The sequence below is a fragment of the Ranitomeya imitator genome, chromosome 3 (genome assembly GCF_032444005.1).
Source record: "Ranitomeya imitator isolate aRanImi1 chromosome 3, aRanImi1.pri, whole genome shotgun sequence".
NCBI classification, from domain to species: Eukaryota; Metazoa; Chordata; class Amphibia; order Anura; family Dendrobatidae; genus Ranitomeya; species Ranitomeya imitator.
In genome coordinates this window covers 728,221,756-728,248,412 of record NC_091284.1, presented here as the reverse complement: position 1 = coordinate 728,248,412, position 26,657 = coordinate 728,221,756, and the positions used below count along the sequence as shown (strand labels likewise).

The following is a 26,657-nucleotide window of genomic DNA, read 5'->3' as shown; positions in this document are numbered from 1 at the left end:
CCTAATGTTGATAGATGTCAAGAAATGAATAAAGGCTGTCCAAGGAATCCTATGAGCTGACTTGAACATGGCAAGGACAAAAATAATGACCCAGGAGAGCCTGATTAGGTGACCTGAATACCAAGATGATCATGGATAATTAAAACAGACCCAGTTAACCCAAAAAGCCAGTGTAGAGAAGTTCTTCATTCAAACCGGAGGGTGAAATAGACTTCAAACGGAAGATCCAGCGGGCCTCATGTTGCAATAGCCATCTATGCCGGTCACAACCTCTTTCATTGAGTAAGATCCTCTGTAGACCAAAAAACTGAGTATTAGTAGATTTACCACCATGCACTTTCAGATAATGTGCCGCAATCGGGGTTAAAACCTTACCCTTTTTAAGGTCAGAATGAGCTAAATGAATTGTAGATAGATGTTTTTGGGCTCGTTTCCTCAATTCCTGCGACGTCTGACCAATATATACCTTGTGACATGGACAAATGATGGCATAAATCACAAAACTGGTTTTACAATTAATGTATTGGCAAAGTCTATGGTCTGTATTGTCCGAGGGGTTATGAAAGATGTCTTTAGAAGGCGGCATATAGGGGCAGATGGTACAATTTCCACAAGGAAAGGAACCTCTAAGTCGAATACCCCGACTTAGGTTCATAACAGGTCGTGAAAAGTGACTCCTAGTAAGTATGTCACGTAAATTAGAGGCTCGCTTAGCAGTCATCAAGGGTCTGGAGCTAACACAGGCAACAGTTTGGGAGTCTGAAGTGAGAATATCCTAATTTTTTGTCAAAATGTATCTCACCTGATTCCAGTTTGTACTGTATTCCGTGATGAATCTGACTGTGGAGTCTTGTGGTCGAGGATGCGATACCAATAGAGAGGCCTGATCCGATGATTGCACTTGCTGAAAGGCTTTAGAGATAACCCTCCGAGGGTATCCTCGCTGTTGGAACCTTAAAGTAAGATCCCTGGCTTGTTGCCTGAAACTATCATCAGTAGTGCAGTTGCGATGAACCCGAAGGAACTGTCCTGTTGGAATACCCGTCTGGGTATGCTGCGGGTGAAAGCTCTGATATTGAAGTAGACTGTTGGTGGCTGTGGGTTTACGAAATAAATCTGTCACCAATCTGTTTCCTTCCGTGGAGATCCGAAGGTCAAGAAACACTGCTGAATCAGGGGAACAAGAATGAGTAAGAAAAATATTGAACGGATTATCATTAAGTTCCCTGAGAAATTGTAAGCAAGAGCTTTCAGAACCAGCCCATATGAAAAAGACATCGTCTATAAAGCGATGCCAATGTGTAACATGATCACGGAACATCTGTGAGCCAAAAACCACCGTTTCCTCCCACCAACCAAGAGAAATATTGGCATAGGCCGGCGCACACCGTGCGCCCATGGCCACGCCCGATATCTGTTTGTAATATGTCCTATCAAATAAAAAATAATTATGATGTAGGACAAAGTTTAACAAATCCACAATGAAAGAGTCATGAAGTCGATTTGTACCATTGAGTCGATCTAGAAAAAAGGACAGAGCTTCGAGGCCATGGGCATGACTTATATTGGAGTATAGCGATTCAACATCGCATGTGATAAGTAACTCCTGTCCCGTGAGAGTGATGTCCCGACATACACGGATAAAGTCAGCCGTATTATCCTTGATAAAAGATGGTAAAGAAGATGCTATGGGCTGTATAAAAAAATCAATATAAGTGCATGCCCGTTCGCAAATGCTGCCAATGCTTGACACAATGGGCCTGCCAGGTGGCTTGCAGGCATTTTTGTGTACCTTTGGTAAAAGGTAAAATGTAGGGATGATGGGATTCTCAACACACATGAACTTTTTTTCATTAATGGTAATGATGCCCATGGTCGCTGTTATGTAGGCAATCCAGTGACACAGTGTGCCAGCAATCAGAGCACATACAGTGATCTGACAATAACCCAAAAAACAATAGAACGAGCTCTGAGACGTGGAATCTCTGTAGACCGCAATACCTGAACCTATCCTAAACACAACTAAAGGCAGCTGTGGATTGCGCCTGACACTACCTATGCAACTCGGCACAGCCTGAGGAGCTGACTAGCCTGAAGATAGAAAAACAAGCCTGACTTGCCTCAGAGAAATACCCCAAAGGAAAAGGCAGCCCCCCACATATAATGACTGTTAGCAAGATGAAAAGACAAACGTAGGGATGAAATAGATTCAGCAAAGTGAGGCCCGATATTCTAGATAGAGCGAGGATAGCAAAGAGAACTTTGCAGTCTACAAAAAACCCTAAAGCAAAAAACCACGCAAAGGGGGCAAAAAGCCCCACCGTGCCGAACTAACGGCACGGCGGTACACCCTTTGCGTCTCAGAGCTTCCAGCAAAACGAATTAACAAGCTGGACAGAAAAAGTAGCAACAAAAGCAAAGAAGCACTTATCTAAGCAGAGCAGCAGGCCACAGGAAAGATCCAGAAGCTAGATCCAACACTGGAACATTGACAAGGAGCAAGGAAGACCGAATCAGGTGGAGTTAAATAACAAAGCAGCCAACGAGCTCACCAGAACACCTGAGGGAGGAAGCTCAGAAGCTGCAGTACCACTTGTGACCACAGGAGTGAATTCAGCCACAGAATTCACAACAGGTCGCGGCCTGATTGATAAGTTTTTGGAGTCTATGCGCAAAAATTTCTGTCGGATCCGAAGGCAATTTAACATAAAGGTTAGAGTTACTGAGCTGCCTTTTTGCCTCCTCCAGATAAAGGTGGGTGGGTCACAGCACCACATTCCCACCTTTATCCGCCTCCCTGATGATAAAGGAGTGATTGTTCTTCAGAGAACCCAGTGCCTTCCTTTCTTGTGGGGAGAGATTATGGGTGTTACGGATGGATGCAGGTAGTTGTAAGATGTCTCTTTTAGTTGACTCAAAAAAGAATTTGACCGCAGGGACCAGGGAAAAAGACGGAGCGGTAGAGGACTTATTCCTAAATGGAAAATGTTTCCAACCTGCTGGCGTCGTGTTTTCTTCCAATAGATCAAGGAGATCTTTAAGTACTTGCTGATCCCCGATTGATGAAGCATAGACGACTTCTGGTCGTTGATGTATCACCTGCAGTACCAATTCAGGATTGCATCAGGATTTGGTCAGGATTTTATGCAGGTAAAATCCTGACCAAATCTGCACCTGAGGTCACTGGCAGGACACATGCTCTGTCCTTGCGTTGTTTCTGCAATGTAAGGACATGCTGCGTTCTTAAAAGACGTGCCGCATGTCCGTTTTCGCGGGTCTGCCGCATGCGTCTTTTAATGCATAGTGGAGACGGGATTTCATGAATTCCCCTCCACTATGCTGTAACATCTGGACGCTGCGTTTTTGACGTTGAGCCGCAGCGTCAAAAACGCAGCATCCAGATGTTGCAGCATAGTGGAGGGGATTTCATGAAATCCCGTCTCCACTATGCATTAAAAGACGCATGCGGCAGACCCGCGAAAACGGACATGCGGCGCGTCGGCACGTGGAAACATACCCTTACAGTACCAGCAAAGTCAATGAGGTTTCAGAAATCTCATGCACACACATTGTTTTTTTTGTCATCAGGATTTTGTGCTTTGCATGTTTTTTTTGCACAATGGAGCATGTCACTTCTTTCCCAGCGTTTTGTCAGCGTTTTTCACCCATTGAAATAAATGGGTAGTGAAAAACAGGTATCAGGTTTTGCTGCGTTTTTTTGTGCCAAAACCTGATTCTGTAGATTAGGACTTTTTTTTTCCAACACTAAATTTTATCAGCATGCAAATAAGACAAATCAAAATATTTTAGTAATTCGCAAGTGTTCTAAAAAAAAATTAGTGCAAAAAAAAGATGTCATAAAGAGTTTTCAAAGCTGTATCTACTGAGAGTGAGTCGATTGCATCTGCCATCTTCAATTACTTAGTTTATTACTACAAGTCTTTATTTTTCTACAGCCAGAGTTTGTGAATTTATGTTTTTGGTATGTGCCACCAAGCCTTCGAAACCAAGAAAATTCCCTGGATTTCTGGACTAGACTTGGAAAGGTATTTTAGCACCTGATAGTCATTTGTAATCTAAAGTATTTAAAGGGAATTTATCAGTAGGATCAACCCTCCTAAACCGTCTATATGGGCACGTAGGGCATAGGAAGCTGAATAAAATGATACCTTAAAGGGAACCCGTCACCTGAATTTGGCGGGACTGGTTTTGGGTCATATGGGCGGAGTTTTCGGGTGTTTGATTCACCCTTTCCTTACCCGCTGGCTGCAATATTGGATTGAAGTTCATTCTCTGTCCTCCATAGTACACGCCTGCGCAAAGCAATCTTGCCTTGTGGAGGCGTGTACTATGGAGGACAGAGAATGAACTTCAATCCAATATTGCAGCCAGCATGCAGCCAGCGGGTAAGGAAAGGGTGAATCAAACACCCAAAAACTCCGCCCATATGACCCAAAACCAGTCCCGCCAAATTTAGGTGACAGAGTCCCTTTAACATCTGTGATCTACAGGAACTGGAAAATAATTCTGTACAATGCTGCAGAACTGTATAGAGAATAGGAAATAAACATGTATTATAAAATATATTACCTGTCATTCTAGGTGGCTCCTGTCTTAAAAGAAAGAATGATGAAGAAAGGATCAATGATGGTGGGATACCAGCCTCATGGGCACAGAGTTAACTTCTTCAGGCAGATCGTTGTGAATCCAGATGTGACTAAAGAAGACTTGGACTTTTTCTTAGATGAAATTGAAAGACTGGCAGAAGATCTATGAATTATCCTTTCACAGCATCCTGAAAGGAAGGACATATAATAATGTAACATATAGATATGGACAGCAGTTCTACTATGGTGAACTGATACACCCAACTGAAGGTTTGGTGAATATGGCCCACAGACAACTCCTTACTTCACTGTGAAGTCCAGCATTATTGTAGTTGTGTCACCTGCAATTTAGTTATTGTAAGCCTTGAGCTTATAAGTGCGAGTACGGGGAAAAACATTGAAATGTCCTTATAGTCAGGGGCACTAAGGTATTTTCATCTACTGTCCATCAGACTCAGTAGGCCTATCATCTACAAGTCATCACCAAGTAAGAATAGATACGTCTCACCTATCCAACAGTCACCAATATTTGTGCCTTCTGGTATCCATATCTTTTCTTATAAAATGTTCAAGTTTATACAAAACACTAAAACCCTAGAAAATCTTCCATGACCTTCCCACCATCCAGTCTTCTCATTGAACAGCTCACATTTCACAAAGCATATTCATATTATATTCTGCCAATACTATAAGAGTTTCTGGTAAGTTGAGTCTTCATCCATTACATTCTGCAGTTCCAAAGTAGGAGGAGAGTAGCAAGTAGAAAACGGTGAATTGTATGAATCGTGCTCCCTCCAAGAGAAGGAGAGGGGACCAAATGCGATTTACTTGCAGGAACAGGGGGTTCATTCAAGTCTAGAAGCAGTAATCTGATCCCAGATTAATATACAACCTAACATAGCATTGTAAAAAAGAGTCATCGGTTATAACGATGACATAATAGCGCTAGGTCTGGGTTTCTATTAAAATCTCCAAAAAGCTGTATTCTGAAAGAGCCATTCTCTAGAATGAAGCTGACGAAGTCACTGTGGACACTGTCTCGCCTCTGGCAGAGTTCGTCTCTTTCAGACGTGCAGAAAATTGTAGTTAACCTCAGACCGCAAGTCCAAAAAAGTAGGCTAAAATCCTACTGAAGGTGGTTTGCACGTTATGCCTCTTTCACATTTCCGTCGGTACGGGGCCGTCGCAAACCGTCGGCCCAACGGACTTTGTGCAAATAGTGCACAACGTGGGCAGCGGATGCAGTTTTCAGATGCATCTGCTGCCCATTATGAGTTCCGTGGGAGGAGGGGGCGGAGTTCCGGCCGCGCATGCGCGGTCGGAAATGGCGGTTCCGACGGACGAAAAAACGTTACATTGAACGTTTTTTCATCACGACGGGCCGCAAAATCACGACGCATCCAGTGCACGATGGATGCAACGTGTGGCCATACGTCGCAATGCATCGCTAATTCAAGTCTATGGAGAAAAACGCATCCTGGGGGCAACTTTGCTGGATGCGTTGCGTTTTTTCTCCAAAACGACACATTGCAACATTGGCCAAACGACGGAAGTGTGAAAGAGGCCTTAATGACCAGGCCAATTTTTACAATTCTGACCACTGTCAATTTATAAGGTTATAGCTCTGGAACACTTTCATGGATCCGGTACCGGAATTATCTGGACGTGTGAGACTGGCCTAAGGCAAAGGTCTCAAACTGCATTCCTCGAGGGCTGCAAACAGGTCATGTTTTCAGGATTTCCTTGTATTGCACAGGTGATAATTTAATCACCTGCACAGAATGATTCCAGCACCTTGTGCAATGCTAAGGAAATCTTGAAAACACGCATGGTTTGAGGCCCTCGAGGAATGCAGTTTGAGGCCAGTCTCACACGTCCAGATAATTCCGGTACCGGAGAAAACGGTACCGGAGTTATCCGTGTCAGTGTGCTCACGTAGGCCATCCGTGTGGGATCTGTGTGATGTCCGTGAATACGTTTTTAGGGTCCGTGTGCTGTCTGTATGCTGTCCGTGTGCTGTACGTGTATCCGTGTATTGCAACAATTTTTACAATTTTAACCCTATGACAGGAAAAACGCACACGGACAGCACACGGACAGCATCCGTGTGCGGTACGTGTTTACACGGACCCATTGACTTTAATGGGTCCATGTGATCCGTGCGCTCCCACGAACACTAATATGTCTCCGTGTTTTGAAAACGGACACGCGGTCTGTGAAAACACGCTGACATGTGCAGAGGCACATTTATTTTAATGTGTCTACGTGAGTCAGTGTCTCCGGTACGTGAGGAAACTGTCACCACACGTACCGGAGCCACTGACGTGTGAAACCGGCCTTAAGGGGTTTATATAATATAAAATACCGAAAAGTGACACCATTGTAAAAATTGCACCTCTCAAGGTGCTCAAAACTGCATTTAAGAAGTTTATTAACCCTTCAGGTGCTTCACATGAATTACTGGAATGTGGAAAAAAAATGAACATTTAATTTTTTTTTTTTTAAACTTACTTCAGGTCCAAATTTTTTCATTTTGACAAGGGTAACAGGAAAAAATGGACCTCAAAATTTGTTGTGTAATTTCTCCTGAGCAAGCTGATACCCTATATGAGGAATAAAACCACTGTTTGGGCGCACGGCAGAGCTCGGAAGGGAAGGAGCACCTTTTGACTTTTTGAATGCAAAATTTGCTGGAACAATTGGCAGATACCATGTCACATTTGGAGAGCCCCTGATGTGCCTAAACAGTGAAAATCCCCCACAAGTGACACCATTTTGGAAACTAGACCCCACAGGAAACTGATCTGGACGTGTGGTGAGCACATGGAACCCTCAATGTGCTTCACAGAAGGTTAAAACGTTGAGCTGTGAAAATACAAAAAAAAAAAAATCACATTTTCCCCACTAAAATGTTTTTAGCCCCAAATGTTGCATTTTCATACAATTCGTAGTGCAATTTCTCCTGAGTACACCGATACCCCATTTGAGGAAGAAAAATACTGTTTGGGCGCACGGCATGGCTCAGAAGGGAAGGAGTGCCATTTGACTTTTTGAATATAAAATTTCTTGGAATCATTAGTGGAAGTCATGTCCGTTTGAAGATCCCCTGATGTGCCTAAACAGTGGAAACCCCTCCACAGATGACCCCATTTTGGAAAATATACCCCTCAAGGAATGTGTTTTGATGTGTGGGGAGCACCTTGAACCCCCAGGTGCTTCGCAGAAGTTTATAACGTTGAGCCATGAAAATAATAAAATCATATTTTCCCCACAAAAATGTTATTTTAGCCCTAAATTTTGCATTTTCATAAAGGGAACATAAGAAATTGCACCATACAATTTGTTGTGCAATTTCTCATGAGTACGCCGATACCCCACGTGGGAGGGAATACAATTTTTGAGGCACAGTGCAAAGCTCAGAAGGAAAGAGTTAAGATTTTGCTGGAGTGGTTTGAGTGTGCCATGTCACATTGGCAGAGCCCTTGAGGTGCCAAAACAACCGAAACCCCCTATATGTGAACTCATTTTCCAAACTACACTCTCCAATGAATTCATCTACGGGTGCAGAGATCATATTGACACCACAAATGTGTCACAGAATTTTACACCATTGGGCAGTGAAGAAAAAATAACAACATTTTAACCACCAAAATGTTGTTGTAGCCCTAGATTTTACATTTTCACACAACAAGTGGGTAAAAATGGCACCAGAATTTGTCCCACAATCTCTACTGAACGTGGCAATACCCCATACATGACTGCACAGTACTACTTAGCCATATGGAGAGACTCGGGAGGAATGGAGCGCTATTTGCCTCCTGGATCGCAGATTTTCCTAGAACAGTTTGTGGACTCATATACAGAGCCCCTAATTGCTAGAAGAGCAGAATCCTCCCTCAAGTGACCCCATTTTGAAAATTATACCCCTTTGGGAATTTATCTACAAGGGTAGTGACGATTTTGACTCCATGGGTTTTTTCCAGAAACAAAAAGCAATGAATGTTGCTGAGTGAAAATTGCAAACTGCTGTTATAGTGACCAGTACGTTGTAGTGACCAGTGCATTGCCGTCACCAGGACATTATGCCCAGCCCGATCATCTGGATACATGCACCCGTAAGTTAGGTGGGCTCTCATCGCTTCAGAAATACCAAACATGTGGACGCTATATGAGGTTTAGGTACACTGTTTGGCTCACAAGGGAGGGGGCATTTGGATTTGGGAGCACAGAATTTACTGAATTTCTTTTGGTGGGTGAGGAGCCTTTTCGCTTTTCCAGAGCCTATGTGCTACAGGTAACATGGAAGCCCCCTATATTTCTCTTAACAGATGACAGTCCTGATTGGGAATTTGCTTTTTTGTGTGTGCTGAGTTGAAGCTTTTTTTTGGGACATTTTACATAATGTTTGGGATCACATTCATCTGGCGCTCTACACTGACCACTTACTTTGGGGTTTCCATCTAAATCTCTCTGAGTGACGTGAGTCAAATGAAACCCCCAAGGGGTTCATTATAATGAGGCACAGGGTTACTCTGGACTCCGTCTGGCCTCTGTTCAGTGGTGTCCTTTTCAAAAGTGCACAAAACTGGGGCCGTCTGCACTTTTATGCAATCCTAAAAAGACGGAAACCGCCAGATCACAGGTCCTATGGCGTCCACAGTGCCTCCATCTGTCTCATTATAGGGAATCTTCCGCCGGGGGTTCCTTCTGAATCACATATTTCATAGATTTAAACGAAAAACCCTTGTGCAAACGATCAGCGCAGAGCGCAGGATAAATGTGCACCGAGCCTTTGGGAGGCAGAATGAAAAAAATCAACAGCACTTGAAGAATTGGTTTTATTTATTTTTTTGACACCGTTCCTTGTGCGGTATAACAGATTATGCGACTCTATTCTTCTGGTCACTGCGATTACAGTGATACCAGATTTATATTGGGTTTATATGTTTGGCTGCTGTCACACACTAAAAGACGCTTTTTATTGCAAAAAATATTTTTTGCATTGCCATATTTTGAGAGCAATAAGTTTTCCATAGTTGGCCCACAGAGTCATGTGAGGTCTTGTTTTTTGTGGGACGAGTTGACGTTTTTATTGGTACCATTTCAGACACATGATGTATTTTGATCGCTTTCTATTATTGGGAGGCAGAATGAACAAAAACCAGCAATTCAGGAATTTTTTGTTTGGGAGGGGTCTATGTCGTTCCGCGTGTGGTAAAATTGATAAGGCAGTTTTAGGCCGGGATCACACATGCGAGAAATACGGCCGAGTCTCGCATGTTAATACCCGGCATTTCTGCCGTCACACAGGAGTGGAGCATGCGGCTGCATGGATTGCTCTGCGGCTGCACGCTCCGCTCCGCTCCTGAGTGACAGCGACAATGCCGGGTATTACCATGCGAGACTCGGCCGTATTTCTCGCATGTGATCCCGGCCATATTCTTTGGGTCTGTACTATTACAGCGATACCCAGGTATGGACTGGGGCTGAAATTCAGTCCTGGCATTTGAAATCACACAGGCCCATTTTGTCCTCATCCCGATGAACCAGACGGGATATATTACTAATATTACCCTGGATGGGGGAAAGAAAGATTTACTACAAGACCAATATTTTAATGATACCCGTGGCTGCTGGGGTAAGTGACGGAGTCAGCAACTTTGTGCTGCATCACAACTCTTAACAGTATGGATGTCTTGAGAACACCGATTCTGTTAAGGCCAGTCTCACATGTCCAGATAATTCCGGTACCGGATAAAACGGTACCGGAGTTATCCGTGTCCGTGTGCTCACGTAGGCCATCCGTGTGGGATCCGTGTGATGTCCGGGAGTACGTTTTTGGGGTCCGTGTGCTGTCCGTGTCCGTGCATTGCAACAATTTTTACCCTCTGACAGGAAAAACGCCCACGGATGACACACGGACAGCATCCGTGTGCGGTACGTGTTTACACGCACTCATTGACTTTAATGGCTCCGTGTGATCCGTGTGCTCCCACGAACACTGACATGTCTCCATGTTTTGAAAACGAACACATGGTCTGTGAAAACACACTGACATGTGCAGAGACAAATTTATTTTAATGTGTCTACGTGAGTCAGTGTCTCCGCTACGTGAGGAAACTGTCACCACACGTACCGGAGCCACTGACGTGTGAAACCGGCCTAACAACGTAGCAGACAAGGCAGCCCATGAAAAGACAGGCCCTTCTGGCATTTGCCAGAATTGCCAGATGGCCTGTCCGGCCCTGGCGATACCCCATTTATATAGTTTTTTTATGTTTTGCCACTTTATTCTGAGAGCTATAACTTTTTTATTTTTCCACTGATGGAGCTGTATGGCTGCTTGTTTTTTGAGGGACAAGATGAAGTTTTCAGTGGATCATGTTTATTTATATCCATCTTTTTAATTGCGTATTATTCCTTTTTTTTGTGTGGCGGGATGATGATAAAGCGTTGTTTTTTGACTTTTTTATTTTTTATGGTGTTCAGTAAGAGTATGTCAGGAACCAGCAGCGCTTTGGACGCAGCACATGTCCACTGTGTCCAAAGCGCTGCCGGCTTTTGAACGCAGGTGATTCCGCATGTGTTCATTGAACCGTGCGGAATCACCACGTCCAATACATTGTACGGGAAATTTATCTTGCGGAGATGGAGCATCTCTGCAAAATAAGTTGACAAACTGTGGGGAAGCCGGATGCGTCCCTGTACGCATAGTGGAGATGGGATTTCTTCAAATCCCGTCCACTATTCTGTAACTTCTGGATGCTGAGGGTTTGATGCTGCGGATGAACGCAGTGTCAAACCCGCAACATTTACTGACCGTGGAAATATACCCTAAAGGGGTTAACTAGTGGGACAGTTTTATAGGCAGGTCATTCTGGACACGGCTATAGCTATTACAGTCCCCTAAATAGTAGCACTAGCTAATCCAGACCTCCCAGCCCCCAGCAGTCATCATGTATTGCAAGTGCTGGGAGAGGGATTCATCACCAAAGAGTCCTGGACTCCTGGCTTTTGAGTGTTGCGTACGCATGTCTGGGATTCTTTGGTGACGCGTCCCTCTCCCGAACATCTGTGATGCATCATGAATTTATGTTCATTTATGTGCATTATGAGTTTATGTGGAGCTGAGGTCAGCAGATGGGTGATGTTTTCGGACCCCTACTGATGACCATCAGTGTATGGGGCGTTGGCCAAGTGATGGTCTGGAACGATGTTGAGCGGGAATGTCTGATTTCAGGCCGCAGATGGTTGTTTTCTCCAGGAGATAAGCCTCTAGCAGAGATGTATGTCGGCGGCTTTCTCATAGACTTTACAAACACGCTCAATTGTTTTGACCACAATTTGTTCAGCTTGTGTCATATTGTGTTGTTGTTTTTTTTTCGTACAAAAAAACCTGTAGTTGGTTGACTGCATCTTTTTGGCACAAAAAAAAAGCTGTGTACATTTTTCTCTTGGTTATTTTGAATGTCGGACGTACTGAAATGTACAAACATCTAACATGTATACAATTTCCTGTCAGTACAAGAAAAAACAAGTTGAAAAAAAGAATAGAAAATGGATATGACAAAAAAAATACCCACAACAAACGTATGGAGATGTATTAAATGAGTTTGACGTAAACGTCAAAATGAAACGCAGTTTGCCGTAATGGCACACGACTGCACACGTTTGTACAGCATAAGTCCGACGCATACGTCTGCAAGTAAATTATGAAAGAGTCGTCCATAGCAATCAGTCAGTTGTGTGGTTTCAGTGAGAGGCGACCTCTCAGTGCTTTAGAAAATCCCGGCCTCAAGTGCTGGCACTGCCTCTAGTAAGATGGCGTCGCCGAGCAGGTAGCTTGTCAGTGCGCATGTGCAGCAGGAAGTCACTGGAAAGAGTTTCCGGAGCAGCGGGAGAAGTGGTACAAGACGGTGGAAGCCGCGGGCGGACAGGTATAATGTGGTGCTGGTAGCCATACTCGTCTCCTCAGGAGCTAGTGCTGAGGCGGCTGTGCCGGGCTCCTGCTGGTCCCTCACACGGCCTGAGGTGCACGTAGCAGTCTGTGCGCGGAGTGAGTGGAGGGGGCGGGGGACGCCATTGCTTGTTGCATCCACATACAATAGGGAGCACTCGTGTTATCACATCTTCAGCCTCCTGTGAGCACTGGCTGCAGTGTATGAGGCCCCCCACTGTGTATACAGGGGGCTCCCACCCCCACTTCACAACCAGTGCCTAACTACATGGGCATTATCCCTGCAGTGGAGCTTTATGGTGCATGGATGTCCCGAGGCGGATGAGAATAAGCCCCCTATATGTCTGCTGACCGCCATGTCCCCAGCAGATGAGAATAAGCCCCCTGTATAATGTCTGCTGACCACCGTGTCCCCAGCAGATGAGAATAAACCCCCTATATGTCCGCTGACCGCCATGTCCCCAGCGGATGAGAATAAGCCCCCTATATATCTGCTGACCGCCATGTCCCCAGCAGATGAGAATAAGCCCCCTGTATAATGTCTGCTGACCGCCATGTCCTCAGCAGATGAGAATAAGCCCCCTATATGTCTGCTGACCGCCATGTCCCCAGCAGATGAGAATAAGCCCCCTGTATAATGTCTGCTGACCGCCATGTCCTCAGCAGATGAGAATAAGCCCCCTATATGTCTGCTGACCGCCATGTCCCCAGCAGATGAGAATAAGCCCCCTATATGTCTGCTGACCGCCATGTCCCCAGCAGATGAGAATAAGCCCCCTATATAATGTCTGCTGACCGCCATGTCCTCAGCAGATGAGAATAAGCCCCCTATATGTCTGCTGACCGCCATGTCCCCAGCAGATGAGAATAAGCCCCCTATATGTCTGCTGACCGCCATGTCCCCAGCAGATGAGAATAAGCCCCCTATATAATGTCTGCTGACCGCCATGTCCTCAGCAGATGAGAATAAGCCCCCTATATGTCTGCTGACCGCCATGTCCCCAGCAGATGAGAATAAGCCCCCTATATGTCTGCTGACCGCCATGTCCCCAGCAGATGAGAATAAGCCCTCTATATATCTGCTGACCGCAATGTCCCCAGCAGATGAGAATAAGCCCCCTACATAATGTCTGCTGACCGCCATGTCCTCAGCGGATGAGAATAAGCCCCCTATATAATGTCTGCTGACCGCTATGTCCCCAGCAGATGAGAATAAGCCCCCTATATAATGTCTGCTGACCGCCATGTCCCCAGCAGATGAGAATAAGCCCCCTATATAATGTGTGCTGACCGCCATGTCCCCAGCGGATGAGAATAAGCCCCCTGTATAATTTCTGCTGACCGCCATGTCCCCAGCGGATGAGAATAAGCCCCCTATATAATGTCTGCTGACCGCCATGTCCCCAGCGGATGAGAATAAGCCCCCTATATAATGTCTGCTGACCGCCCTGTCCCCAGCGGATGAGAATAAGCCCCCTATATAATGTCTGCTGACCACCATGTCCCCAGCAGATGAAAATAAGCCCCCTGTATAATGTCTGCTGACCACCATGTCCCCAGCAGATGAGAATAAGCCCCCTATATAATGTCTGCTGACCGCCATGTCCCCAGCAGATGAGAATAAGCCCCCTATATAATGTCTGCTGACCGCCATGTCCCCAGCAGATGAGAATAAGCCCCCTATATAATGTCTGCTGACTGCCATGTCCCCAGCAGATGAGAATAAGCCCCCTATATAATGTCTGCTGACCGCCATGTCCCCAGCAGATGAGAATAAGCCCCCTATATAATGTCTGCTGACCGCCATGTCCCCAGCAGATGAGAATAAGCCCCCTATATAATGTCTGCTGACTGCCATGTCCCCAGCAGATGAGAATAAGCCCCCTATATAATGTCTGCTGACCGCTAATGTCCCCAGCAGATGAGAATAAGCCCCCTATATAATGTCTGCTGACCGCTATGTCCATAGTTCTTGCATATATATGCGCTCTCGCTGAAGAGTGCTTGTACATTTATTTATTACATTTGTGCATTCAGACGGACCCTGCTGGCGGCAGCCCATCTCCAGAGCACAGGCACAAGCGAGGAGGAATGTTAAAATCCAACATGCCTGCTTGCTCTGTCCTCCGATGATGTTTTTTTTTTCCGTGAAACTTGTAATTTTGAACGACACCATTCTTCTTGGCATAGAATCTTCTGAAAAGTAGAGAAAAAAGCGCAGTAGACTGGTGAAACAAAAATACAATTTTAGTTTTGTTTTACAGCATTCATTGTCATTATAATTATGGAGAACCCACACCTGTGTAGTTGTTAACTTTTTTTTTTTTCAAACTTTATTTTTTAGTCCCCTTTGTAGATTTGCACCTCGCTCAGTTGTTCTGTACACGGCAATACTTCAGTAATACAGTTTAAAGTTCCAATCGAGCTTTGCTATGTAATCGGGCCAGCCATCTGCACCCTAAATGTTTTCCCAAATGCATGCACCACTAGGATGGCTTGACTTAAATGCCACCTGAGTTTAAAGGGTTAAACAGCGATTGGTGCTAGTTCCAATCACTGTAGCCTAAGTTTTTTTCAGGAGAGACTGTCCCGTTCTCCGATCAAATTTTGGGGATTTCGGTGAGTTTCTGCTCCTAGCTTCTGACAGTAATGCGCCCTAAGGGCAGGTGCACGCCACCGTGGATTCTGTCACCCAAACCTCATATCAAGTTTTGGCGCCTCCTGATCAGCGCTATTGCTGATGTCCTTATAAATGATCAATTCATCACACTTCATGTCATCTGTGTCATTTCTCAATTGAAATGAATCTTATGGCATTTTGTCTTCCCCCGCCAGTAGCTAAAGGTTGTCCTTTTTTTTGCCAATACGTAATTGTTTGCCTCCATCAGATCACCTGTCCATTCATGGCCACCACTTGCTTAACTGCGAAGGAGCATTTACGCTAGCCGATTATTGTGTTAGACAATCAGTGGTGATTTGTGTCTGCTTCCAATTGGCAAACAATGAGAATCTGCAGTGAATTGGCTGAAATTTGATTTCTCTGAGCAACTTTATATTTTTATTGGGTAAAATGTTGTTACCTTATCAAGAAGTACATAAAGTTGTACAAGTAGTGATACAAGGCCCAATTGATCATGTAAACCAAAACCAAGTGTGGCAGTAGTAAACCTGCTTGCCGGCGCCCACCCGCACAGGTTCAGCAGAGAACGCTGCCAGACACCTCCGCTTGAGGCTTATCTTACCTGGATATAAAAGTGTCAGGTATTTAATATTGGACACTCTCAAATCTTCAATATCCATGTGATCAGTTAGAATTCTCTCTCTCTCTCCCCGAACTAGGAGGCTAATCTATGATGTCCAAACCACAAGCAGCATGAATCCAACCAAGCCCCGCTCGGTCCTGCCAGGCAGGCATGTTTTGGGACCATGCCGCTCTGGTGACTAGATTTACATCTCTTAGCCAGCTTGATTACATGTGGGGATTCCCTAGCAACCAGGCAACCCCCACATTTACTTATGCTGGCTAACAGATGTAAATCATTCAGCTGCGGCAATGAAAACTAAATCTCCGAGCACTAAAAAATACTCGGAGGTCACCCGAGCATGCTCAAGAAATCTCGAGTAACGAGTACCGTATATTCACTCATCACTACTCCTGAGCCCACTTCATATAATGACAGCGCTCATCTGCCTTTTCTTCAATAAATTATACACTGCTCAAAAAAATATAGGGAACACTAAAATCCCACATCCTAGATATCACGGAATGAAATATTCCAGTTGTAAATCTTTATTCATTATGTAGTGGAATGTGTTGAGAACAGTAAAACCTAAAAATGATCAATGTAGATCAAAATAAATATCCCAGGAGGTCGGGAGATGCAATGATGCTCAAAATCAAAGTGGAAAATCAAATTGCACTCTGATCCAACTTCAGTCGAAATGCCTCAAGACAAGGAAATGATGCTCAGTTGTGTGTGGCCGCCACGTGCCTGTATGACCTCCCTACAACTCCTGGGCATGCTCTGATGAGGCAGCGGATAGTCTCCTGAGGGATCTCCTCTCAGTCCTGTACTAAAGCATCCACCAACTCCTGGACAGTCTGTGGTGCAACGTGACGTTGGTGGATGGTGCGAGACATGATGTCCCAGATGTGTTCAATAGGATTCAGGTCTGGGTAATGGGCAGGCCAGTCCATAGCTTCAGTGCCTTCATTTTGCAGGAACTGCTGACACATTCCAGCCACATGAGGTCTGGCATTGTCCTGCATTAGGAGGAACCCAGGGCCAACTGCACCAGCATATGGTCTCACAAGGGGTCTGAGGATCTCATCTCAGTACCTAATGGCAGTCAGGCTAGCTCTGGCGAGCACATGGAGGGCTGTGCGGCCCTCCAAAGAAATACCACCCCACACCATTACTGACCCACTGCCAAACCGGTCATGCTGAAGGATGTTGCAGGCAGCAGATCGCTCTCCAAGATGTCTCCAGACTCTGTCATGTCTGTCACATGAGCTCAGGGTGAACCTGCTTTCATCTGTGAAGAGCACAGGGCACCAGAGACGAATATGCCAATCCTGGTGTTCTATGGCAAATGCCAAGCGTCCTGCATGGTGTTGGGCTGTGAGCACAACCCCCATCTGTGGATGTCGGGCACTCAGACGATCCTAATGGAGTCGGTTTCTAACAAATTGTGCATACACATGGACATTTGTGGCCTGCTGGAGGTCATTTTGCAGGGCTCTGGCAGTGCTCCTCCTGTTCCTTCTTGCACGAAGGCGGAGGTAGCGGTCCTGCTGCTGGGTTGTTGCCCTCCTACGGCCCCCTCCACATCTCCTGGTGTACTGGCCTGTCTCCTGGTAGCGCCTCCAGCCTCTGGACACTACGCTGGCAGACACAGCAAACCTTCTTGCCACAGCTCGCATTGATGTGCCATCCTGGATGAGCTGCACTACCTGAGCCACTTGTGTGGTTTGTAGAGTCCGTCTCATGCTACCACGAGTGTGAAAGCACAACCAACATTCAAAAGTGACCAAAACATCAGCCAGAAAGCATTGGTACTGAGATGTGGTCTGTGGTCCCTACCTGCAGAACCACTCCTTTATTGAGTGTGCCTTGATAATTGCCAATAATTTCCATCTGTTGTCTATTCCATTTGCACAACAGCATGTGAAATTGATTGTCAAACAGTATTGCTTCCTAAGTGGACAGTTTGATTTCACAGAAGGTTAACTTAATTGGAGTTATATTCTGTTGTTTGTGTTTCCTTTATTTTTTTGAGCAGTGTATTTAAATTAAGTCCACTTTTTCTTCTGTTTTTCCTCACTTATTCTGATTCTCGTATTTAATTGCAGAAGTGTTATGAGCTGGTTGTGTTGAGACACTCCAGGAGAGAGACTACATCCTGCACAGAACGTCGACAAGTTACTGAGGATGGCTCATCTACACAGAAATCCGGTTAGTGAGTGCTGAAGTGTATGTATGTGTGTATATGTACAGTCATTGCCAAAAGTGCTGGCACCCTAGAAATTGTTTCAGGAAATTAAGTATTTCTGCCAGAAAATAATTTCAATGACGCATGTTTTGTGATACATGTTTATTTCCTTTTGTGTGTATTAGAAAAGCACAAAAAACACAGAAGGGAAACAAAAGGCATATTGGACATAATTTCACTCACAAACCTAAAAATGGGCCAAAAAAATTGTTTTTCACCTTTCCAAAATTGTGGGTAAACAGCTTTGTTTCAAGCGTGTGATGTTCGTTCAAACTCACTCATGGCAATTAACAGGTATGCAACAGGTAATATGAAAGTCACACCTGAAACCAGGTAAAAAGGGGAGATGTTGACTCAAGCTTTGCATTGTGTCTGTGTGTGCTCCACTAAATATAGAGAACACAAAGAAGAGACCACGATTGTTGAAAAATATCAAAAATCTGAAGATCTTGATATTTCTTTGTCCATGGTGTGTAACATAATCAGGAAGTTTCCAACCCTTAGCACTGTAGCTAATCTCCCTGGACATGGACAGCAGAGAAAAATAGATGAAAGGTTGCAATGCAGGATAGTATGGATGATGGATAAACAGTTCCAAAGAAATTCTACCTGTCCTGCAGGCTCAGGGTGCATCAATATCAGCGTGAATTATCCGTTGACATTTGAATGAGATGAGACGCTATGGCAGCAGACCCAGGAGGACCCCACTGTTGACACAAGGCACATAAAATAGCTGGACTGCAGTGGGCCAAAATCCTTCTGGGATAGTGTCGTATGTAGGGATGGGCGGATCGGTTGAGGTTTCCGGTTCTGGTACCTTACCCGAACTTCCAGTAGAACTCAATTGAAGTGTGCATGTTCCTCTGCCTGATTCAAATAGGCTTATTGGCAGGACCAAAATACAATTAGTGTTGCCAAAGAAAGAAAAAATAAGTGTGACGGGGAGGGAGTTATGGGGATGATGTATTAGGGGCATAATTTGGGCAGTAATAGTTCATTCGGGGGTCTTACATTCCACTCAGCTCATGATATGTGTGTGACATATTGGGCACCGATCTCCACCGGTGATTCCTCTTTCCCCAGTAGAAAGCAGAGTTTCCTCTCTTCGTCAATGGATGGAAAGTCTGGGATGTGATTTTCACTGTAATTTGGAGGCCCTCACTGCTGAGTATTTGTTGCAGTGCAGCAGGAAGTGCGCCTCGTCCTCCAGGGTCCCGTGCTGGCACAGTCTGTCCTCCAATGGCTTGTATGTCTGTTGGTGCCGCCCTGTTCTGTCTGTCTCTCTCCTCTGTGTCACCACGGACTATCCCCCAACTCTGCATCGGACTTCAGCAGAAAGTCTGTGTTCAGTGTACAGGGCCGAACAGTGACTGTCCGGTATGAATGCTGAACATTTCTGTTCGGGTTCTCCCATCTCTAGTCCTGTGGACAGATGAAACCAAAATAGTTTACTCTGTCGCCTCATTGGGGGACACAGGACCATGGGTGTTATGCTGCTGTTCACTAGGAGGCAACACTATGCATAATCTGAAAAAGATTAACCGTGGCTCCTCCTCTGCAGTATACATCCCTGGACGGCGTCGGCCTTCTCCAGTTTTTGCTTAGTGTCGCATAGGAGGTACACCTAAACCTTAGTTTTTTTTTTACTCGTTTTTTTCCGACGGAATTACAGATGAAGAAAAGTGGGTCTCCTCCAAGACTCCCGGCATGGCTCCTTCCTCGGCCCCTTATTACGGGGTGCCCGGTTGAAGTCGAGATGGCTATTCTCCATGTCGCTCCTTCCCCAGTCCCTCGGGTGCTGGTTCGAAGTCGAGACCCCCCCCCTACTTTCCCAATTCTTTTGGTTTCTGGGTTGAGGTTGAGGCGAGGATAAAGCCCCCTGATGGTGACAGCAGCACCCTCCCTAATCCCCCTCTGGGGGCATTAGGCTGAGACGCCTCAGGTAGGGCCTGTACAGGCAGCATTCAGCAGCTCCCAGCATGGGCCAGCACACTGCGCCTGCATCCAGGGACCCCAGCCCAGCTGCGGGCTCCTGTCGGGGCCGGGGGGAGTGCAGGCAGGCATGGCACAATAGAGACACAGGGCTCCCTGCGCCCCTGTCTCTGCGGCAGCACCAGCGCTACAGTGCCTCAGGGGGACCCCTCACAGGGCCCCCCTTCCACTTATAGCCCCACCGCTATCCTGCCTTTAAATCCGGGTGGGAAGGTTTGGTTCAGATCCGACCCCCACCCGGACTTCCGCGCTGGCCTGGAGCCTTTCTGGGCATCAGGCATCTAATTTAGGCCGCGGCTTCGGCCTAGCTAAAGCCGCCGCCTCCTCTCCGCCCCCTGGCCCGCCCCCCAGATGACAAATCCCAGAACCCTCTAGGTTCCTCTGCATAGCACCCCTGTAGGGTCCTCTGCATAGCCAGCCCTTCTGCAGTCTGTGCACTATGAGGCAGGACTGCTATTATGCATTCTGCACAGCCTGCAGGACCGCTCTCCCCAGTGGCAGCACGTACCCACACTGCCAGGACTGCACCAGACTACTGTGTCAGAGCCCCAAGAAGCCCCTGCCAATGCTTCGGTGCCTAATGCCACGCCGGAATGGGTCACTCAGATGTCGCAATCTATGACGCAGTCTATAGATAACCTAACCTCCACATTGCTTCAGGCTCTACAGAGTCATGCCTCGGCTATGACCGCTTCCCAGCAAAGGGAGAGCTTGACTCAGGGACAGGATGACCCTGACACATCCACGTCTAGGTCAGGACGCAAGCAGACCCATAGGTCAACTCTATCTGCATCATCCCATAGCACACGGTCATTCCCTTCTAGGGAGAGACACCGTAGTTCCAGGTCATCTAGACCAGGGGTCCCCAACTCCAGTCCTCAAGGCCCACCAACAGGTCATGTTTTCAGGATTTCCTTTGCATTGCACAGGTGATGCAATTATTACCTGGGCAAGACTAAGGAAATCCTGAAAACATGACATGTTGGTGGGCCTTGAGGACTGGAGTTGGGGATCCCTGATCTAGACTGTCCCCTTCCAGGGGCAGACAATGCAGATCTCCGCAATCCCCGACCAGAGAAGGCCTCCGCCCCAGCTCACCCAGCAGTGGACGCCTCAGTGATACACAGGATTCGAAAGGCATCTGTGACTCAGACAAGGAAATGGAGGGGTCCCTGATCCCATTCCCCCCTAGAAATACAGAGCTAGTTGAGGACATAATCTCTTCCATCCATCGGGTGCTGGACATTTCTGATCCGCCACCAGAGGCCCCAGAACACAAGATTTCCTTTGAAGGAGCTCTGAAGCCGCCTAAAGTTTTCTCCAACCACCCAGATTTTAAGGCGATCCTTAAAAAGCAGCTCTCACAGCCTGAGAAAAAATTTGCTAATCGCAAATATCTGGAGGCAAGGTACCCCTTCCCACAGAAGGACACCAAGGAATGGACAGATCCACTCGAAGTGGACCCCCCAGTCTTTAGGCTAGAAGCACAGACCCGCCTTTCACTGCCAGATAGCTCAACCCTCAGGGACGCAGCAGACCGGCAGGTAGAACGCATGGCTCATTGAATATTTGAGGCTGCAGGGGCATCCCTGGCTCCCGCATTCGCTTCAGTTTGGGATGCCAAGGCAATTCTGGCCTGGGCCAAAAATTTACAAGCTGGCCTCCAAGCATCCGCTCCTGAGCTGTCGGACCAAGCGGTTCAAATAGCAGTTGTAGCAGATTACATGCTTCATGCAGCTCTGGATTCAGCAAGGGGTGTAGCGGGGATATCATCAAATGCCATCACAATTCGGCGTATCTACTGGCTGCAGGAATGAAAAGCGGACGCAGCCTCAAAGAAGTCCCTCACGCACCTCCCCTACCTCAGTGGGCGACTTTTCAGTGAACAGTTGGACACGATGATACCCAACGCCACCGGGGGTAAGAGTACCTCTCTTCCCCAACTGAAACCTAAACGCACTTACAAGAATTGTAACCAAACTCTATTCCAATCCTTTCGGAACTCCTCGGGCTGGTCCGTCTCGCATCCAGTACAAAATCGTAACCGTTCCCCACGCAGGGACAACTCACGTTCCACGCGAAGGTCGGACAAGACCTGGCAGTCAAAAGCAGGCCAGTCTAAGCCCAGAGGAGGAAAATCTCAGAGTTTCTCCTCATCATGACTCACGGATTACGGAAGACACTACACCCATAGACGGCCGACTTTTGCTCTTTCATCAAGTCTGGCTGCCTATTACAGAAGACAAGTGGGTCAGGGAACTAGTGTCTTCCGGATACAAGATAGAGTTCACTTCCAACCCATCGGACCGATTCTTCCTCTCTGTCCCCCCAAAACCACCAGCCAAGGCTCGTGCCTTCCACCAAGCGGTCTCCTCGCTTTTTCAAGCAGGAGTCATAGTACCGATCCCCACGGCCGAGCGCTTCAGAGTTCTACTCCAATCTATTCGTAGTTCCCAAGAAAGGAGGAAGCGTACGGCCCATACGGGACCTAAAATAGCTCAACAAATATGTACGGGTTCGTCACTTCCGCATGGAGTCCCATCATTGCGTCCATGGAGAAGGGAGAATATCTCGCCTCCATAGACATACAAGACGCATACCTGCATATACCGATTGCACCCGCCCATCAGAGATTTCTCAGGTCCGCAGTCGACCAGGACCACTACCAGTTCGTGGCTCTCCCATTCTGACTCACCACGGCTCCTCGAGTGTTTGCATTCCAGAGGCATAGTAGTCGTTCCATACCTGGACGATCTACTTATCAAGGCTCCCACCTTCAAGGACTGCGAGCTCAGCGTCTCAATCACAATCGACACTCGTGAGTTGCATGGGCTGGTTAGTCAACCTACAAAAGTCATCACCAACCCCGAGTCAGTCTCTGACCTTCCTGGGAATGCTATTCAACACCTCCATGGGTCTAGTGCTCCTTCCCAAGGACAAGGCACTGGCTCTCCGCCTAGGAGTTCACACCCTCCTCTGCAAACCCCCTCGATCTCTCCGGTTTGCCATGAGAGTCCTCGGCAGGATGGGGGCAGCAATAGAAGCAGTCCCATTTGCCCAGTTTCACCTCAGACCTCTCCAACTAGCCATCCTCAAGTCCTGGGACAAGAATCCTTTCTCTCTCGACAGGGAGTTCTGGCTAACGTCGTCAACCAGGAGGTCCCTTCACTGGTGGCTCAAGCCAACCTTGCTAGCAAAGGGGAAATCCTTTCTCACAGGTCAATGAAAGGTTCTGACCACCGATGCGAGCCTGATGGGTTGGGGTGTGGTGCACCTACACCACAGGGCAAGTGGTCCCCAGTGGAAGCGACCATGCCCATCAACATCCTGGAAATGCGTGCCATCCTCCTGGCATTGAGGGCCTTCCATCACTTACTGGCAGCCTCTCACATCAGAATACAGTCGGACAATGCCACGGCTGTGGCATATGTGAATCACCAAGGGGGGACCCGCAGTACCCAGGCGATGCGAGAAGTGTCACACATCCTCCACTGGACGGAGGACACAGGGTTGGTTCTCTCGGCGGTCCACATTCCGGGTGTGGACAACTGGGAAGCAGACTTCCTCAGCCTACAAGGAATAGACTCGGGAGAGTCCATTCCAATCCCGATTTCCATCGCCAGATCTGCCATCGCTGGGGGACCCCGGATGTGGACCTAATGGCATCCCACTTCAATGCCAAGGTCTTCAACTACATGGCCAGAACACACGATCCGCGGTCGCTCGGAGCAGACGCTCTGGTTCAGGACTGGACCCAGTTCCAGCTTCTGTACATTTGTCCACCTCTCCCCCTGATATCCAGAGTGGTGAGGAAGATCAAGCAGAAGGGAGTTCCAACCATCCTAATCGCACCGGACTGGCCCAGACGTACATGGTACGCCGACTGTTATGATCCGGTGACCTTGGAGCAGCATGAAAACTTTCACCGCAACTAGAAGTAGCCGTGGTGTGTACCTAACAAGCCCTAGACACCTCGTCACAGCCGGAGGACTAAATACCCCTAGAGATGGAAATAGGAATACTATCTTGCCTCAGAGCAGAACCCCAAAGGATAGGCAGCCCCCCACAAATATTGGCTGTGAGTAGGAGAGGAAAGACGCACACAGTCAGAAAACAGGATTTAGCACAAGAGGCCGCTCTAGCTAAAATAGGAAAGGATAGGACAGAGTTCTGTGCGGTCAGTATTAAAACCCTTCCAAAAATATCCACAGCTGATTATACAAAAATTCCTCCATCTAACGTGGAACGTATATCTGCAACTCCAGAGACTCCTACACACAATCAAAAAACAAGCACACAGCTTGTGTGCCATAGAAAAAGAAACAGACACTTATCTTTGCTGAATTGGCAGCTAAGCAGGAGAAGCCAGACAGAGAACAAATACTTCCCAAGAAACATTGACAACTGGCAAGGACTAATGAGTCCTGCAAACCTAAATACTCCAGTCAGAACTGCAATCAGCACATACACCTGTCCAGGACTGCAGCCCAGAGACAACTGCAACCTACAATCCTACAACCACCGGAGGGAGCCCAAAAGCAGAATTCACAACAGCCGACATCGTACAACTTACAGCAGACGCCCCCTGGCGCCTCCCTGACCACCCGGATCTTCTGTCACAAGGCCCATTCTACCACCAGAACTCAGGGGTCCTCATGTTGACGGCGTGGCCCTTGAAACCTGGGTTCTAACCCAGGCAGGGCTCTTGCCGGACGTCATTAGGACCATGACCAGGGCACGGAAGCCAGCCTCTGCCAAGATTTATTACCGTACCTGGAAAGCTTTCTTTACCTGGTGCGAATCTCGTGGCCAGACCCCATTCCCTTATTCCCTCCCCAAACTACTTGGTTTTCTCCAATTGGGTCTGGAGGCCAGGCTGTCCCTGGGCTCGCTTAAGAGCCAGGTGTCAGCCCTCTCAGTGCTTTTTCAAAGGCGCATTGCTACCAAGCCGCAAGTAAGGTCATTTCTTCAGGGGGTTTCCCGATTGGTTCCCCCCTACAGACGACCACTAGAAACGTAGGACCTCAACCTGGTCCTGACAGCATTGCAGGAACCACCCTTCGAACCCCTTAAGGAGGTCCCGCTCCGCCTTCTATCCCAGAAGGTGGTTTTTCCTGGTGGCAATCACCTCGCTACGCAGGGTGTCTGAACTGACAGCACTCTCCTGCAGATGGCCCTTTCTGCCTTTTCACCAGGACAAGGTAGTCCTCCGTACGGTCCCATCCTTCCTTCCGAAGGTTGTGTCCAACTTCCACCTCAATGAGGAAATTTGACTGCCATCCCTTTGTCCGGTTCTGGTTCATAGAGTGGAGAAGGCTCTGCATACTCTTGACCTTGTCAGGGCATTGCGTATATATGTGTCTAGCACTGCGCCCTTCCGGAAGTCTGATTCTCTTTTCCTTCTTCCGGAAGGCAGCCGCAAGGGTCTGCCAGCTTCCAAAGCTACCCTTGCCAGGTGGATCAAATCCACCATACAAGAGGCCTGCCGCCTTAAGAATTCTCCTTTTCCAGCCGGTATTACGGCACACTCTACACAGGTGGTAGGGGCCTCCTGGGCCATTCGGCACCAGGTTTCGGCACAACAAGTGTGTAAGGCGGCCACTTGGGCTAGCCTACACACGTTTACTAAACACTACAGAGTTCATACCCAGTCCTCAGCGGACGCAAGCCTGGGTAGACTGGTTCTGCAGGCGGCGGTGCCCCAAGTTTAGGGGCCTGTCTGCACAATATTCGTCCATTGCTTCCCAGTCAGGGACTGCTTTGGGACGTCCCATGGTCCTGAGTCCCCCAATGAGGCAACAGAGTAAAGGAGATTTTTGTGCACTCATCGTAAAATCTCTTTCTCTTAGCCTCTAATTGGGGGACACAGCTCCCACCCTGTTGCCCTTTCCGGGCCGTTGTTACTGTTGAGTATTCATATTGTTTTCTTGAGCTCGTATATACAGTAGTTGCCTTCTTATAGGCATGGTTATGTTGTTCATGTTACTTTCCTCCTAATGCTTTTGCACAAAACTGGAGAAGGCTGATGCCGTCCAGGGGTGTATACTGCAGAGGCGGAGCCACGGTTAATCTTTTTCAGATTATGCATAGTGTCGCCTCCTAGTGGACAGCAGCATAACACCCATGGTCCTGTGTCCCCCAATTAGAGGCTAAGAGAAAGAGATTTTACGGTGAGTACACAAAAATCTCCTTTTTGGTAAAGCACATCATTCTACTCTTTGCCAAAAACAAAACAAACAAAGAAAAAAAAACACAGTACCTACAGTCAAATATGATGGAGGGTAAAAAAATGTTTGGGGTTGTTATTATGTTGTCTTTTGCACTGGGTGCCTTGACTGTGTGCACAGTATCATGAAATGTGAAGTTTACCAATGGATTTTGGATCACAATGTAGTGCCCAGTGTCAGAAAACTGGATTTGCATGCTAGGTCATGGGTTTTCCAGAAGGACAATTACCGTATATACTCGAGTATAAGCCGACCCGAGTATAATCCGGCCCCCCCCTAATTTTGCCACAAAAAACTGGGAAAACCTATTGACTCGAGTATAAACCTAGGGTGGAAATGCAGCCTTTACCGGTGAATTTCAAAAATAAAAATAGATCATTA

General features: G+C 47.0%; 2 protein-coding genes and 1 long non-coding RNA gene across 9 annotated transcripts in view; 2 read left to right on the top strand and 1 right to left on the bottom strand.

Moving 5' to 3' along the window:
• The window catches only part of CSAD (cysteine sulfinic acid decarboxylase), a 92,956-nt gene extending 85,043 nt beyond the window's left edge, over positions 1-7,913 (top strand). For 2 of the 6 annotated variants that reach the window (XM_069758780.1, XM_069758781.1), the window contains exons 15-16: positions 3,957-4,046; positions 4,603-7,910. In XM_069758780.1, the coding sequence (XP_069614881.1) occupies positions 3,957-4,046; positions 4,603-4,776 (264 nt within the window). In that variant the 3' untranslated portion in view covers positions 4,777-7,910. Of the gene's footprint in view, positions 1-3,956; positions 4,047-4,602 lie in introns of those variants that run through there. The other 4 variants (XR_011319399.1, XM_069758778.1, XM_069758782.1 and 1 more) reach the window with 4 other exon arrangements.
• On the bottom strand, positions 157-938 carry LOC138670963 (uncharacterized). The gene is made up of 3 exons (XR_011319402.1): positions 803-938; positions 376-466; positions 157-292 (listed from the first exon to the last, which is right to left on the bottom strand). It is a non-coding gene; the product is annotated as an uncharacterized lncRNA (long non-coding RNA).
• A 4,564-nt stretch (positions 7,914-12,477) lies between the features above and the next one.
• ZNF740 (zinc finger protein 740) overlaps positions 12,478-26,657 on the top strand; it is a 76,314-nt gene continuing 62,134 nt past the window's right edge. For both annotated transcript variants that reach the window (XM_069758777.1, XM_069758776.1), the window contains exons 1-2: positions 12,478-12,544; positions 17,918-18,020. In XM_069758777.1, the coding sequence (XP_069614878.1) occupies positions 17,997-18,020 (24 nt within the window). In that variant the 5' untranslated portion in view covers positions 12,478-12,544; positions 17,918-17,996. The remainder of the gene's footprint in view (positions 12,545-17,917; positions 18,021-26,657) is intronic.